General features: G+C 43.9%; 1 protein-coding gene across 4 annotated transcripts in view; it reads right to left on the bottom strand.

Moving 5' to 3' along the window:
* Nucleotides 1-16,561, bottom strand: part of FANCL (FA complementation group L) — a 133,172-nt gene extending 116,611 nt beyond the window's left edge. Inside the window, exons 1-3 of one of the 4 annotated variants that reach the window (XM_033936308.1) lie at nt 16,412-16,561; nt 16,261-16,364; nt 12,112-12,170 (exon numbers count right to left, since the gene is read on the bottom strand). In XM_033936308.1, the coding sequence (XP_033792199.1) occupies nt 12,112-12,170; nt 16,261-16,356 (155 nt within the window). In that variant the 5' untranslated portion in view covers nt 16,357-16,364; nt 16,412-16,561. Of the gene's footprint in view, nt 1-12,111; nt 12,171-16,260 lie in introns of all 4 variants that reach the window. The other 3 variants (XM_033936307.1, XM_033936310.1, XM_033936309.1) reach the window with 3 other exon arrangements.
* Between the last annotated feature and the right edge of the window lie 652 nt (nt 16,562-17,213).

Raw genomic sequence — 17,213 nt, forward strand, 5'->3', positions numbered from 1 at the left:
ACTGGGGGCTGGTGAGTCTTGGGGGCTGGGGATGGAAGCTGAGAATCATTTCTGTAGGCTATCAGAAATTTGCTTAATTATCTACTCAGTAAAGCAGTAAAAGTCAATAGGTTCTCTGAGTGGGAACAGCCTGTTTGATCTTGCACTCGTGTGATTGACCAATTGTATATCGCTGTTTAATTTATCACATTGATTAATTTGAGCACACGTGAGGTGCCCTATGATGGTGTGCACTGCAGGCAGAGGGTGATTAACCTGTGCCTTATTGTGTAAAGCGCTGGAGAATTTTCTCCCCTCGCTTACCTCTCACGCTGAGGACACCCTGCTTCAGTATAATCATTTATATGATTTATCTTATAAACATTATTAAGTGGTCTTTTCCTCAAGTGCTGAGACATCAGGTTGTTCCCACTCAAAGAACCTATTGACTTTTACAGTGAATCGAATCGAAAAATCAATTCAACAGGGTGAATCGAATCGAATCGAAATATTTTTCTCTGAATCGGGCAGCACTGGTAAATAATATAATAAGTGAAGGAGGGGTCCCCAGTGTGAAGGATAAGCGAGGAGAGAAAATTCTCCAGCGCTTTACACATGCTTATTTTTCACACTGAGGACCCTCCTTCACTTATTATATTATTATATTATTTACTAGACATTTGGTGCTGTAGACAGAGTGGGCCACTCTGAGAGTCTATTAGACTTATTACTGCTCTTTGTGGTTTCTATTTAGTATCTGTTTGCAGTATTTTTTTGAATTATTGTGTGATTATTGGTCCATTAACGGGGACAATGTAATCTTCCAACCATCCTATACCTATACCGGATCTGAGCACTGAAGGTTGGAAGGTAAAGGGACTTCCATGTTTCTTCTGGGCATGCCAGAAATGTCATAATGCTTTGGGCACTCATAGTTTGCAGAAAATCCTTTTGTAAAAGGGACAGGACAGAGGCAGTTTGTTGGCAGATTTTTTGTTTTCTTTTTGCCACTGTGAATACAAGGACAATTCTCATTTTTGGTGGATTAGGGCTAGGAAATTAATAAAACTCTTGTGAGACCTACAGAGCCATGGTTAGTGGTGGTGCTTGACACCACGCTCAGAACATACTGGCCATGAGCTGGACATGGGAAGCTCTCAACAGCATTGTGCCCTGATAGTTAAATAATCTGCTCTCAGGGAGCCTTCAATGGTCTCCCAGGGTTCTGTGACTAGGATCCTCATGTCTGGGTTAAGCCCAGACCCTGCTCAGAAGAGAACACTGGGAGGATAGGGTTTGCAGAGGGTCTACTTTCAGTTCTCAAAGTGACTCAGTAATGATCTCTAGCAAAGCAGAGGACTTAAAGTCAGTGAATGGAGAGATCCTTTCCCTGGAAGAAATTGCATTACAATTAATACTATTATTATGGGGGCAGGGTCTGGGGCAAAGCTTGGGCGGGTCTGGAGTGGAGAGCTGCACGGGAACGGGAACGACGGGAATTCCAAGGGATTCACGGGGATCCCGCGGGTTTCCCCTTTGGGTCACGGGGATCCCTTGGGGATGCTCCCTAGGGTCACAGGGATCCCATGGGGACGCCTCCTAGGTACGCGGGGATCCTGTGGGGTTCGATGCACTCGAGCCGTGAGGCTCGTCTTCTTTTTCCTACCTACCCTGCCGCAGCACACAGCCAACCGGAAGTCTTCCAGATGTCAGCGCTGACGTCGGAGGGAGGGCTGACATCGGGAAGACTTTCGGTCGGCTGTGTGCTGCAACAGGGCAGGTAGGGAAAAGAAGATGAGCCTTGTGGCTCGCGCTCCATTTTGCTTGCAGATGAGGGCTGGGAGGCGGAACACAAAAGGGGGGAGGGAGTGCGTTTTGGACAAAAGCCATGAACTTGGGAAAGAAGATGGAGGAAGGGAGGGAAAGAGATGCTGAGGTGGGGGAGGGAGTGCGTTTTTGGAAACAAGGCATGAACTTGGGAAAGAGATGATGAGGTAGGGGAAGGAGTGCGTTTTTGGAAACAAGGCATGAACTTGGGAAAGAGATGCTGAGGTGGGGGAGGGAATGCGTTTTTGGAAACAAGGCATGAACTTGGGAAAGAGGATGGAAGAAGGGAGGGAAAGCACAGTTACTTACCGTAACGGTTGTTATCCAGGGACAGCATGCAGATATTCCCACACATGGGTGACGTCACCGACGGAGCCCCGCAGCGGACAGCCTCGAACACTAGTTATTTACCCCCCTCATGATCCCTTTAGATCTCCCAAAATTATTAAAGTAAGAGACTTACAAAATATAGATGACTCGCTTCTCGTTACACCACTACTGGATCTGGATAACTTTAACTCTCTATCTATAAACGACCAACTAACTACCTGGAACAACACCTGTCAATCTCTTTTAAATAAAATTGCTCCTATAACAATTAAAACTATCTCTCCAAAAAAACAAAAAAATCCCTGGTTCAACTCTTCTCTTGTATTACTAAAACAACAGTTACGTTCAGCTGAACGTAAATGGCGAGCCAAACCCACATCAAACAATCTGGAAACGTACAAAAATCATTCCCAATATTACCGCCAAAAGATCAACGAAACAAAAAAAAAATATTACAATAAAAAAATATCTATGACTAAGAATTCTTCTTTACTTTTCAAAATGTTAAAACAATTAACTACCTTTAAACATAAACCGGATATTCCTGTCAATGATTCCCTCACAGCTGACAGTTTAGCTGATTTTTTTTATACTAAAATTAATACTATCAAAGCTAACATATCCAACAAAACTCCTGCTATTTCTGATGAAGATCAAATTAATTTTCAAGCTACATGCTCCAAGTTTATCATTCCTACCCTATCTGAACTAAAACAGTTGTTTCAATCAATAAAACTTAAAGGTTCGAAAAATGAAGCATTCCCTCCTTTTCTACTTAAACGATACTTCTCAATTTTCGGTCCAATTATTCTACAAATTATCCACAAAAGCTTGTCTACATCATCAATTCCAGAAGACTGGAAACATTCTGTTCTTCTACCAATTATCAAGGATTCTAAAACCAGTCCTTATGAATGTTCTAACTATCGTCCAATTGCGAGTCTTCCATTCCTAGCAAAACTAACTGAAAAGGTAGTTTTTCAACAGTTATCAGACTTTGTAGATAAAACTCATGTCTTGCATCCCAATCAAGCAGGATTTCGCAAGAATCACTCAACTGAACACTCTTTATTAGGTCTTGTTACTACTATTCATTACTTTCTGGACCAACACAAATCTGTCATTCTCATTTCCTTAGACTTAGCGGCAGCCTTTGACACTATTGATCACCATTTACTACTTCACCGTCTTTCTTCCATTGGCATCAAAGACCAAGTTTTAGATTGGTTTAAGTCATATTTTACCAATAGATCTTCTTCTGTACACTTTAACAATTCTACTTCAAAGCCTTATCAAACAAATTATGGTGTACCTCAAGGGTCCATATTGTCTCCATTACTTTTCAATATTTATCTGGCCCCTCTCTTAACTCTTTGTCAATCTATAGGATTTACAGTGTATGCCTACGCGGATGATTTCCAACTTTTACACCCTATTGATTCTTCAAGCACCCAGGATATACTCGAAATCAACCATAAGTTGGCCAAAGTTCACGATTGGTTGAACAATAATCAACTTTCTTTAAGTATTAATAAATCTACATCTATGTTTTTTTCAGGGAGAGAAGGTGTAAAACTAATCAACCCAATCTTAATAGATAACAAACCTCTATACCTTACTACCAACACAAAAATCCTAGGCGTAATTTTAGACAATAATCTTTCTTTCAGATTACACATCAGTGCTTTGGTAAAAAATTGTTTCTATAAATTAAGAATGATCCGCTCATTGGTTCCCCTTCTAGATTCATTTTCACTCAATACCTTAATACATTCTCTAGTGATCTCAAAGCTAGACTACTGCAATTCCTTGTTAAAGGGGGCATATCTTAAGGATATAAGGCGCCTCCAAATCATACAAAACACTGCAATAAAGGTAATCACAGGTTCAAAAAAATTCGATCATGTTACACCACTGCTTCAAAATGCTCACTGGCTACCAATTTCATATAGAATCACCTATAAAATAGCACTATTAGTTTTTAAGACATTAAGAAATAATACACCTGCATTTATAGACAGGCTTCTGATCCCCTACAGCCCCTCTAGAGTTCTTAGATCTTCCTCACAAGCGTCCCTTTATGTTCCCTCTTTGAAAGTTATAGGTACTCGCCGTGACCTTATTTTTTCGGTTACAGCCCCTACCATTTGGAACTCCCTTCCTTTTCATTTAAGACTTGAACAAGATTTGAATAAATTCAAAAATAGTTTAAAGTGTTTTCTTTTTAAAGAAGCCTTTAACTAAAAGTTTATTTTTCGGTTCATTCCTAATTTTATCGTTTTGTATTAAACTCTGAGTATATATCCCTTTTTTTTTTTTTCTCTCCTCTTTGATTTTCAAGATTGTAAATCCTTTTCTCTTAGATTTTCAAGATTGTAAATCCTTTTCTCACATTATCCTTATGTTCTAACCCAACCTGATTAACTCATCTTGTTTTTTTTATTTTTTATTGTATTTTTTCTTTTCCCCCCTTTCCTACTGTTCCATGTGTTTGTTACCCCAGTTCGTTTTTTAATTTTTTAAGTAACAATTTTTATTTACGATGTATTTGTAATTTTAATATATCCAATTTTATTTCTTTGTAAAACGCTTTGTATCCTGAAAAGCGTTCAATCAAATATTTTAATAAACTTGAAACTTGAAAGCAAACTTGCTTGAAGATCTCGAGCTTTCGAGTGCTGCACCGCGCATGCGCGCGTGTCTTCCCGCCCGAACTAGGGGGCGCATCTCCTGTGAGGATCCTCAGTTCAGATACCAAGCCAAGAAGCCATCCAGGGGAGGTAGGAGGGTTGTGGGAATATCTGCCTGCTGTCCCTGGATAACAACCGTTACGGTAAGTAACTGTGCTTTATCCCAGGACAAGCAGGCAGTATATTCCCACACATGTGTGACCTCCAAGCTAAGTAAAAAGGGATGGAGGGAAGTTGGCAATTTAAGAAAAAAGATTTTGCAAAACAGATTGGCCAAAATGGCCATCCCTCCTGGATAAAGTATCCAGACAGTAATGAGAAGTGAAAGTATGAACCGAGGACCAAGTGGCAGCCTTGCAGATCTCCTCAATGGGAGTTGATCTGAGGAATGCTACAGATGCTGCCATAGCTCGAACTTTGTGGCCCGTCACTCGACCTTGCAGAGGAAGACCAGCCTGAGCATAACAGAAAGAGATGCAAGCAGCCATCCAGTTGGAGAGGGTATGCTTCAAGATAGGACGTCCTAACCTATTCGGATCAAAAGAGATGAAGAGTTGAGGAGATGTTCTGTGAGGTTGAGTGTGTTAAAGATAAAACGCCAATACCCATTTACAGTCCAAAGTATGAAGTGCCGCCTCACCAGGATGAGAATGCGGCTTAGGAAAAAAGACTGGCAGAACAATAGACTGATTAATATGAAATTCCGACACCACAAGAATTTCGGATGTGTACGAAGAACCACCTTATCATGGTGAAAAACTGTGAAAGATGGGTCCGAGACTAAAGCTTGCAGCTCACTAACTCGTCGAGCAGAAGTGAGTGCGATCAGGAATACAGCTTTCCAAGTGAGATACTTGAGATGAACCTTGTCAAGAGGTTCAAAGGGAGGTTTCATCAATTGAGCCAGAACAACATTAAGATCCCAAACCACAGGAGGCGGTTTAAGAGGTGGATGAAGATTAAAAAGCCCCTTCATAAATCGAGAAACCATGGGATGTGCAGAGAGAGGTTTCCCATCCAGAGGCTGATGAAAAGCAGCAATAGCACTGAGATGAACTCAAATAGAAGTAGATTGAAGGCCCGACTGGGACAAGTGAAGCAAATAGTCCAAGACTGATGCCAAGGAGGATGAACGTGGAAGAAGCTGACGAGTGGAACACCAGGAAGAAAATCTAGTCCACTTTTGACCATAACATTGACGAATGGACGGTTTCCTGGAAGCAAGAAAAACATCTTGAACAGACCGAGAAAATTGAGAAGAGTCTGTTACATAGAAAGGTACCAAGCTGTCAAGTGTAGAGACCGCAGATTGGGATGAAGCAAGGACCCTTGACTCTGAGTGAGCACAGAAGGAAAGACCGGTAGAAGTAGAGGCTCCCTGACACTGAGTTGAAGTAGAAGGGAGTACCACGGTTGTCTGGGCCATCGAGGAGCTATCAGAATCCTAGTGGCCCATTCTGTCTTCAGTTTGACAAGAGTCTTGAGAATCAGAGGAAATGGAGGGAAGGCATAAAGAAACTGGGGCAGGTGGTTTATACGCCTTAGCAGTAGGTGGTTTGTGCTTAGACCTGATCAACGAAGCAAAAGAGCGTTCATGCTCTGAGAGTCGTTTAGTAGCAGCTTCAATCGAGTCGTCGAACAACTCATTCCCTTGGCAAGGTAAGTTGGCAAGGCGGTCTTGTAAATTAGGATCCATGTCTACTATGCGAAGCCAGGCAAGGCGATGCATAGCGACAGCAAAAGCAGACACCCTCGAAGAAAGCTCAAAAGCATTATAAGATGCCTGCAACATAAAAAGCCTCAACTGGGAAAGAGTTTGAAGGATTTGTTTAAACTCAGACAGACGGTGCTTGGACAAGTCTGGATAAAAGGATGGGAACAATTTCAAAAAATGATTAAAATAGGATGTAAAGACATAATTGTAATTCAAGATCCTGTTAGCCGTCATAGAATTTTGGTACAGTCTAAGACCAAATTTGTCCATAGTACGTCCTTCACGACCAGGAGGGACAGTTGCGGACACCTTAGAAGGGTGGGCTTTCTTGAGAGAGGATTCCACCACCAAGGATTGATGGGAAAGTTGTGATTTCTCAAATCCTTTACAGGGTACAGTACGGTAGTGTGATTCCAGCTTTGATGGAATAGCTGTAACCGAATAAGGTGTCTCCATATTTCGGATGAAGGTCTGTTTGAGCACTGGTGTCATGGGCAGCCTCAAAGTCTCTTTAGGAGGATGCGGAAGCTTCATGTCTGCCAAATATTCCGGGGTATACTTGGAATCTGAATGTAAATCTAAATGAAGAGCTTGCCCCATGTCATAGACAAACTTGGCAAAGGAAGATGATTTGGAAGAAGAAGCTTCCTCAGGAGAGGCAGACCTGGAGCGAGGAGCTACAGAATAAGAAGGTGAAGCCTCACGTGAATATTGGGACACCGGCTCTGATTCCACCCGTACTGTCACCGAAGAAGCCCCACTACCAGTTTGTGGCGGAATAAAGGAATGTTTCCTTTTCAGGCTCCTCGATGGAAATGTTCTCGGAGTCCGAGGAGTGGAATGTCTCGAAGGCAGAAGAGAAACATCTCGAAGTAAAGACCTCGAGGGAGGAGTCCTCGACTTCGAATGCCTCGAAGAGATAGAAGAGGGAAGCTTCTGGTCAGAGCTATGAAGGGGCCTCGAAGAAATCTCCGAAGTCCCCGACTTAGAAGGAAGGTGTCTCGACGGCCTCGACCTCTGTTTCTGACGAGACAAAGAGGATCTCGAAGCAAGATCCGGTGATGAATCAGATGAAGAGACTTGCTTACGAGACCTGCCCCGTGGACGGTGTAGCAGGGTCTCAATCTGCTTCTCAGGCTGGTCTACTCGAGGCAAGATCGAAGAAGGCACCAACTGAGCCACAATAGAAAAAATCTACGTAGTCAAGATGGACTTTAGCATATCTTCAAACATTGGCACCGAGACCAAAGGATTCTGTGGTACAGGTGCTGCCGTGCGCTCCAAGGAGGGCGACCTTGATTTAGAGTATTCCCGAGACTTGGAGGCACGCTTTGCAGAAGGTCTGGAGGATAGAGAGGTACCCGGAGCCCCGGGTAGCGTCGAGAGAGACTCTGGCGGCTTCTTGGACATGGTACCTGGAAAGGAAGCAGGAGACTTACCCCCAGAAGCAGACTGCGAGGACGAGAGCACCGGGGCCTTCGAGACCGAGGAGCCGGAGGTCTTCGAGGCCAAGGCCGAGGCAGGTGTCGAGGCCGAGGTTGTCCCAGACGACGAGGCCTTAGGTCCTGCAGGTATCGAGGCCGAGGCTTTTTCAGGCTCCATGTTGAATAGCTGAAGAAACCTGTCACAGCGGCGGCGAAAAGCCCGAGGCTGAAGGGTCAGTCCTCTGGACGATGAGTGCGACCCAAACAGACCATACACCGACTATGAGGGTCAGTGATAGAAATCATCCTGCCGCACGAATAACGTTTAAACCCGGTAAGAGGCCGGGACATAGAAAAAATAAATTCCGTGCCGAACAAAGTGAGCTGTTGGGCCTAAGCCCAAGGCTCACCGGCCGCACAAAAACACACGAAAAATTTGGTTTTTTTTTTGTTTTTTTAACAAAAAGAAAGAAAATGACTGAGCAAAGTGACCGAACTTTTAAAAGAAAAAGAAGCAGCCGCGGTGAAGAGAAGGCAGAAATTTTGCTGCGAAGCTGAGGAAAACGTGTCTTCCTGGCTCCGCGGAAAAAACGAACTGAGGATCCTCACAGGAGATGCGCCCCCTAGTTTGAGTGGGAAGGCACGCGCGCATGCGCGGTGCAGCACTCGAAAGCTCGAGTTCTTCAAGCAAGTTTGCTTTCGAGGCTGTCCACTGCGGGGCTCCGTCGGTGACGTCACCCATGTGTGGGAATATGCTGCCTGCTTGTCCTGGGATAAAGAGATGTTGAGATAGGGGAGGAAATGCGTTTTGGACACAGAGACATGAACTTGGGAGAGAGGAAGGGAGGGAAAGAGATGCTGAGGTGGGGGAGGGAATACATTTTTGGACACAGAAGGCATGGACTTGGGAGAGAGGAAGGGAGGGAAAGAGATGCTGAGGTGGGGGAATGAATGCATTTTTGGACACAGAAGGCATGAACTTGGGAGAGAGGAAGGGAGGGAAAGAGATGGTTGTGTACACAGGAATGGAAGAAAGGAAAATTTTTGGTCATAGGGAGGGAGTGAGGTACAGATGAGAAGGAGAAATATTGTGGTGGAAAGGGAACAGTGGGACAGATTGAAATGGATGCAAGAGGGAGGAATGTTGGACATAGTGGTGAAGGGAATGGAGGGAGAGATGTGGCATGGAGAGGGGTGATAAAAGGAGAAATGTTGGGCATGGGGCTGGTGGGCAGGCACGAAAGATGAGAAAGGGATAAATGCTGGACCATGGTAGGAGGAACCAATGGACAGCAACAGAAGAATTTACAGAAGATGGGAAAGTGGAAAAAAGAAACTGGGACCAACTTTATGGAAAAATAAGTTTCCAGACAACAAAGGTAAAAAACGGAATTTATTGACTAAAATATGTTAGCTTTGGGAAATGTATATAGCAGATGTCTTTGTATTGTGTTCAAAAGAAAAGGAAATGCATTTCTGGTTTTATTTCTAGTGTTGAAGTACTCGCTGACTCTTGCTGTGACTGGTGGGGATCCCCAAGCACCGCCAGCAGAGTACCTCCTCTAGAGACAGCCAGAACTCCTCTCCACCAAGCACAGCAATCGCTGGCAACATCCATGAGCCACTGAGGTGCCAGCATCTGTGACTCAGGGACGTTACTGCTGCCTGCCAAGCTTGGCAAAAGGGACCCCCTGCCAACTGCAAAGGAAGTCCTCAGCTGACAGCTTGGGGGTTCTCATCAGTTGAGTATTTATATTTACATTAGAAACCCGTTTACAAAGTATGTAGTCTTCCCAATTAATATTTCCAAATTAATAAAGTCTCTTTGCTTATTTGTAAATGGGTTTCTACCAGAGCCTTTAATTCAGTAGCATAATTAAATGAAATAACTATTTCTGAAGTTTATAGGGACGGGCGGGGACGGAGGGGATTCCTCGCGGGGATGGGTGGGATTTTGGCCAGGACGGGTGGAATTTCTATCCCCGCGCAACTCTCTAGTCTGGAGCAGAGCTTGTTTGAGCATACTGGGTTGATTTTTGTTAGAATTAGGAGGTACTTGGCTTGAAGAAATTGAAAAACACCTACCAGTGTTTTTCAATTTCTTCAAGCCAAGTAGCCCCTAACAAATATCAACCGAGTACCCTGCCCAAGCTCTGCCCTGATCCCGTCCCCAAAATAATAGTATTAATTGCAATGCAATCTCTTCCATTCATTTTTAATATACACACAATATAATCTTATTAACACAAAATTAAACTACACAAAGCACTCTGTACACAGAGAAAATGTTAATTATCATTTATATTCTGGTTTTTTTCAAAGAGGTCAAGGCAGATGACTTTAAAATATGCAATGTCACCTAAGTAACAGCTATAGAAAAAAATAGATAAATATAGTGCAAAATATAGAAAGCAGATCTAAATTCTGAAAACTGACACATTTCGATCATTGAATTGAAAAGAAAACTATTTTCCCTATCTTTATTTGGTGATTTTATTTTTCTATTTTTCCCAGTGTCTTGTTGTGCTTCCTTCTGACTGTGCTCTTAACTGTGTTTCTAGGGCCTTCTTATCCACCGACTGTTTTTTCTCTCCTTCTTCACTTTCTGCCCTACATCCAGCTATGGCATTAACTTTTAACATTCAACTTTTTCCCATTTTTCTGCTTTCTTCTCAAAATCTACTTTTCCATATCTTACCTCCCCTATCCCTCTCCTCTCCCATGGTCTAACATCTCTCTCTCCTTCTCTCCTCCGTTTCCATGGTCTGACATCTCTCTCCTTCCCTCCCTCCCTCCCAGTGGTCCGACATCTCTCTCCTTTCTTTTCCCCTTTCCCACAGTCTGACATCTCTGTCCTCTCCTTCACATAGTCTGGCATCTCTCTCTCCCCTCCTTCCCTTCCATTCCCTGGTCTGGCATCTCCCCCTCTTTCCCTTCCCCTGATCTGATATCTCTCTCCCCTTACCCACAACTCATATCCAAGGATATTGCCCCTTTCCAGGCCCTGACCTTTAGTCTCCCTCCCAACCCCACGATCCCCCCTCCCAGCTTACCAAGGTACCAGGTGGTTCAGCGGAAGTCCTTGTGGCAGGAGTGCAGCCCTCTCACTCCTGTGGTACTACATGAAATGCCACAAGCAGCTGCGAGAAGTCACAGCATCTATTTTAGAATGCAGCCACGAGGAGGCAGGATGAGAGGGTCACGCTATAGCCACAAAGATTCCTGCTGGAACACCAGGTACCTCGGTAGGCCGGAGAGGGTAAATCATGGGGTTGGGAGGGAGATTAAAGGTCAGGTCCTGGAGAGCAATTCTATCAGGCAGCCTTGTGGCCTTGGCTAGGCCGGTCGCCTCCGAGAAAAGAGGAAGTTGCATCATCGGAGATGGGCCGGCTTAGCAAAGATCCCAAGACTACTTGAAGGAATCGCTAAAGTAACACTAGTAGCAGCTGTGTGTGGAAGTTAAAAGCACAGTGAGCTGCTGCTGCTAGTCTGGGGAGAGAAAACGATGGTGGCAAAAGGGAGATATATACAACGGCATCAGGGTGGGAGACTTACAGTGGTGCATTGTGTACCCCCGGGGTACTCATACCATGTGTTGAGAACCTCTGGTATACACCACTGAAAATAGTTTACCAGACCTGTAATACATACATTTAAATAAAACTCATTTTAAAAGAAAGTTTTGGTAAAGATAGGGGAACAGCCAAGGGGAAAAAAGTAAAAATAAACCCAAAAAACCTTAATAAGGTAAAAAAAATATTTTGGGGCTCAATTAAGAGAGAGAACTTACAAGACAACAGCAACATGGTAATTCATGTAACATGCTCAGAAAAAAGTATTGGGGTGCGGGTTCTGAGAATAGCGCCCATCTGATTGCTGTTTGATGATGTCACCCATTTATACTGCTGACTATCCTGCTCATTAAAGAACATTTCCTACCTAAAATTGTTCAGAACATTTTATATCACAAATGTACAATGTGGTTTCTACAAAAGCAGCATGATTTTTTTTCAAGTTTCATTACAGATTACTAAGTACAATGTGACAAGTGAACTTTAAGGTAATTTTTTCATTCCAATGCACTTCTGAAGGCCAATAATTAATGAAGAAATAAACCACAGAAATCAAATAATATATAGCATGTTACCTTGCATTTTTTAACTGAGCATCTGAAGGTAAAATTATTCTCAAGCGGAAGTCTCTATCCTAAAAAACAGAATTGACAAATCTATAAAACATAATCTAACTGTAAAGGAGGAGCTTTTAAAAAAGAGTGGGCTACTTCAAAGAGTATAAAAGTATAATAGCTGTTTAATCAAAAATTGTAAGGGAAGATTAGGTTCTTACCTCAATCTTCTTTCTTGTAGAAAGGCATATGAGTCTTGAACCAGTGGGTTAATCAATTCTAATTGCGAGTTGGGTAAAAGGTTTCATCTATATTTTTCAGCTTGTGAAGATGAGGACACAGCTTCCAGGGATAGGGCAGGAACAGGGAAGAACTTGCAGGGATAGGAATAGAGACAGATCCTGCGAGGATGGGGACAAATTTGTCCCCGTGTCATTTTCTAGGTGTGTGGCACCATTGCTAGATCAAAAGGTAGGGTGGAGAATAGGAAATGCTTGTTCCAGAACATAGAACCTAAGTACCTCCTGGGAGCCAGAAAGATGGGAATGTGAAGCTAGGTCTCTGTCAAATCTAGTGAGGCACTACTGCTGCAGTGATCAAGTGAACGGTCTCCATGCGGAACCGAGGCACTTTCAGTGCTGCATTTACTGACTTGAGATCCAGAATTGGTCTCCAATCTTCTCAGCCTTTTTTGGGTACTATGAAATATATAGAGTATCTGCCTGAGCCCAATTCTCCTTCCAGGATGAGCACTATGGCTCAAATATTCAAAAGCCTCTTTACCATTATTACACAGACCCTGAGGGTTCTTTCCAGCTGACTGACAGGGGAATTTACAAAAAGGTCTGGCAGAGGGAAACGGAACTCGATCTTGTAACCCTCTCAAGCAACCTCCTGGACACAGCCATCTGCATCTATCTCTGCCCAGATCCTCCAGTAAGCCGACAACCTTTCCCCTATCTGGGGAGGCCTAGCCTCTGACCTGAGCTTTCTTGGCGGCTGGAGAGGAATGAGAACAAGAGGCCTACTGCCGTGTGCCACTGCCAAACATCTGTGTTGACCATTGAAAAAGCCTTAGGGTCACCTGGCCTCCCGAGTATGGATGGAATCTTTAAGATCCTTGAAAATTCCTGCACCCCCAAGTTTCTTGTGGATCAGTCTGCTGTCTGGTAAGGCTTTAGGGTGATGGTTTGTCACACTAGCCATCAGGTCATCTAAACTCTTTCCAAAGAGCATCTGGCCCTGAAAGGAAAGCCTGTAAGAGTGTGGTCTTAGAAGCCGAATCTCCTGCTCACTGTCTGATCCAGAGCATTATGCGGGAGAGAAAGAATAGGCAGAAACCTTGCTCATGACTCTGATCATGTCATTTAGAGTGTCTGCCACATAATTCATCCCTGCTAGAACCATCAGGGAGTCATTGTCACAATCCATCGTCGGATCCGACTCAACCACATGTGGCATGCACGTGCCACAAAGAAAGCCACAACCACATCTTTAATGCCCAAAGCCATGACCTCAAACTGCCTCTTGAGGACTATGTCCACCTTGCAATCCCATGCATCTTTGAACATCACATTCCCTTCACTGGGCAAGGAAGTCCGCTTGGTGACCTGGGCCACTAGCAAATCCACTTTAAGCTGCACAAATATCTGCTGAAATTCAAAAGCCTTTGGGCATAGCTTAACCATAGGCTTAGCCACCAGCAGCAAGCCTTAAGGGGACTCCCAGTGTTCCATAATCAGTTTAGTGATGCCAGGATGCGAAGGTCGGAGCAATGGAATTGCTCATAACTGAGCACTGTGTGGTGGAAGCTTATGGGGATTCCAATATAAATTCCCACAGAGAATCTGCAATCATGCCCGGGAGCGAGGCAGCCTTAAATAGGTGCCACACACTAGGGTCCTCCCCTTGGTCAAGGGCAACTACTGTATCCTGACTGCTGGTCTCATGCTGAGAACCAGACACTGCCAGGGAGGATGCAGTTCCCTGGGACAACACAGGCAAAAAAATCAGACCCCCATCATCGCAATTGATCTCCAACTTGATATCCTGGTCTCACACTGGTTCTTCTTCTGATCAAGGAGCGACCTGAAGGAACATCCCCATATGCACCACCACAGACACTCCTATAGCAGATGCTAAAGGAGCCTGACAATTTAAATAGGCATTCCACATCAAGCTCATAAAATCTGCAGAAAAGCTCTGCACTAGAAACGCAAACAACCCTGTGTGTTATCTTGGGCTTCACTGAGTCACTTTCGGAGGACTCTGAGAGGGACCTCTTTCCCTTAAAACAGCCTCCTAGAGATCCCCAGCCCTAGAGGACTCAGAGGAGGCTGAGCCTGTGGCTCCCGCCCCCTCGCATGTACCGCAGCATGTAGAACCCAGGTGCTTCTTGGCTGACCATCTAGTGCAAATCTGGCATGATATATGGGGGAGAAATATTAAGACACAAAAAAAACTTCAAGGGGGAGGAGTCTAAGGCCTTGATAGGATCAGTCAAGCCAATCAGGGTCTTATCCTTGTATCACGGGATACAGAGGAAGGAGCCTAAGGATGCCTAAAGCTCCGCCCCTTGGAAGGGGCCTTAGGCGTCTGAGCCAATCAGGGTCTTAGGCCCCTGTGTATCACATGATGCACTAAGGAGGGAAAGACCAACCATTTCGGAGTGGCTGGCCTACAGGCAGGACGGACTGCCTTTTTTTTCAAGGGAGGGTAGGGGATGTTTGGAAGGGAGATGTGGGTGTGGGTCTTCCCATATTGCTGCTGGGGGGGGGGGGAGTCAGATTGCCAGGAGGGAGTGGTCAACCCTCCTGCCAATTTTCTCTCACGGAGGGGGGTATTCTTACTGCCATTTTTTCTGGAGTGGGGGGGTGGTTTGAGGTGCCTTCTTTGGGAGGGCTGTCATCGGCGGAGTGAGGATGTGTGCTTTTTTTTTTTTTTTCTAAAGATATTGTGCATGTGTAACATCTGTGCCTATTAAAAAAAGACCAGTCACTTTTTTAGATCGCTAAAAGCGATCACCTTTTTTTAGTGCATCAGGAAGCCAAGTTAGAGCATCAATTCCTCTACTAGTTTACATGGCATTTTAATATTAATTAGCTTATTTGCATGGTTAGATCGGGGAATGAGTGATTGTGCAGAAAACCAGGGGGTGAGCTATGTCTGCATTAGGTTGGCCCTGTCCTATTCCTGCAAGCTCTGTCCTCATCTGCACAAGCCTCAAACACTTTAAAATCATAAGTGTTCAAGGCTTGTGTGGTTAAGGCAGCGCTTACAGGAATGTGGCATGGACAGCGACAAAACTTGCGGGGACGGAACAGGAAATCAGTTCCTGCAGGGATGATGACAAATTTGTCCCTGTGTCATTATCTAGTGCTGCTGCAGGCGCAACTCTGTTAGATGGCCAGCTGGCAGGCCATAAAAGCAAAGGGCACCTAAGCTAAAGGTGAGGGGACCAAGACCCCCATGGTTACACTACTACATCTCTGGCCTACTAGTCAGTCTGAACACATGGGGGTGGCTACAGAGAAAGACATTGCTGATCTCCTGCTAGTTGAAATCTGTCAAAGGAATTTTGTCCATGTATTTATTGCATATGGCATGCAAAGCCTTTCACAAGGATCTCAGAATTAAGCCAGCCAAAGTTGTTAAAAGGATATTGGCTCTTCTGAAGCAGGCTTAGACTCAGACTTGATGAAACTAAATTCCAGAAGATTTTTAAAAGTAGACTTGTCTACTGCTGTACTATAAGCACTGTGTTCATTAACAAAATTCTATTTGCACGTTTGCTACGATTATTTTTTTTGTGCGTGTCCTAATCTCTTTTCGTCTGTACAAATACAGCAACCCTCTCAGTGAAGATGTGGCAATAATCACTTTTTCTAATTTTTCCCTGAATGGAAAAGAAGTGTCTTAGTTTCTGACCGGCTCTTGACATCACACGCTTCTATAACAACACCAGCTAGAGAACACAGTAAAACACACATGGAAGTTCTGGAACATGTCCGCCCCCACTCTTAAAAAAAACCCCAAAAAACCCTGTGCTTAGGTAGAGCCCATAGAAAAACCCCAAAACAGCAGGCTTAATTGTGGCCTTTCAACTCGCTAGGCGATAAAGTCAAGTGCCCTCTCTACCCCAACGACCTGTTGAAGAGAGCGAGTCTATACCTGTGCAGTGATAAACCCGTCATAAATGGTTTTCTCTCTGTTTTGAGGCAAAAGCAGCGGACACTGGCGCTGCAAAGCTTCGGCCTCCGACATCATCTTCACGGAACAATTACTTCCCAGTTTCAGGCATCGTATATTTTATTTGGTATGGGGATTTTATTATTATATATATATATATATTTTTTTTTTTTTTTTTCAAGAAGGCTGAGATACGGAAACGTAACAAAGCACCCTAAACTAATTCCAGGAACCAATCGGCATCAAACGAACCGCTGTGGCCTAGAACGCCACCAATCAAACCTCGGCGTCAACAGAGCAGCGGGATACGAGCTAAAAAAAAAAAAAAAAAAAAGACTAAATTGCGCCTGCGCTAAAGAAAACGCTCCGCCTATAGCGGCTGCTTAAATAAAGGAGGGGAAATAGGCGAAAAGCCTAAAATCTTACGAAACGGAGGCTAATGAGGTGGTTCTGCTTCACCACTGGGTTGTTGGTTTTTTGTTTTTTTAGGGGGGCGGGGGTTGTTTGCTGATAAATTCATCAATAAAACATACATGGGATTACATTCCCCCGAATACATTCACTTTAAGCTTATAAGAAAGCTGCATGTTTCAGTGTCAGTAGATAATCTTTATTGTATTCTGTAAAACCTCGTGATTGTTCAACTTTTTTTTTTTTAATATGAAATGCTGAAGTGCCATGGTTTCTGTGAAAAATACAAGTGGAAATCTTACAAATCTTGGAGGTGAAGCAAAGGGATAGATAGTAACAGGGTAAAGAAGGCATCCCAAACCGTGGCTGGCCCACCCACCCATCTGCAATAGTTCAGTTAATTAAACAGGGTTGCCAGATGGCAAAAAAAAAAAAAAAATTCCAGCCAAACTTATGGCAAAAAGTAGCCCAACTTATGGCAAAAAGTAGCCCAACTTGTGCTTGGAGTAGCCAAAAAGCACAAT

Source organism: Geotrypetes seraphini, chromosome 3, assembly GCF_902459505.1.
Source record: "Geotrypetes seraphini chromosome 3, aGeoSer1.1, whole genome shotgun sequence".
Taxonomy (NCBI): Eukaryota; Metazoa; Chordata; class Amphibia; order Gymnophiona; family Dermophiidae; genus Geotrypetes; species Geotrypetes seraphini.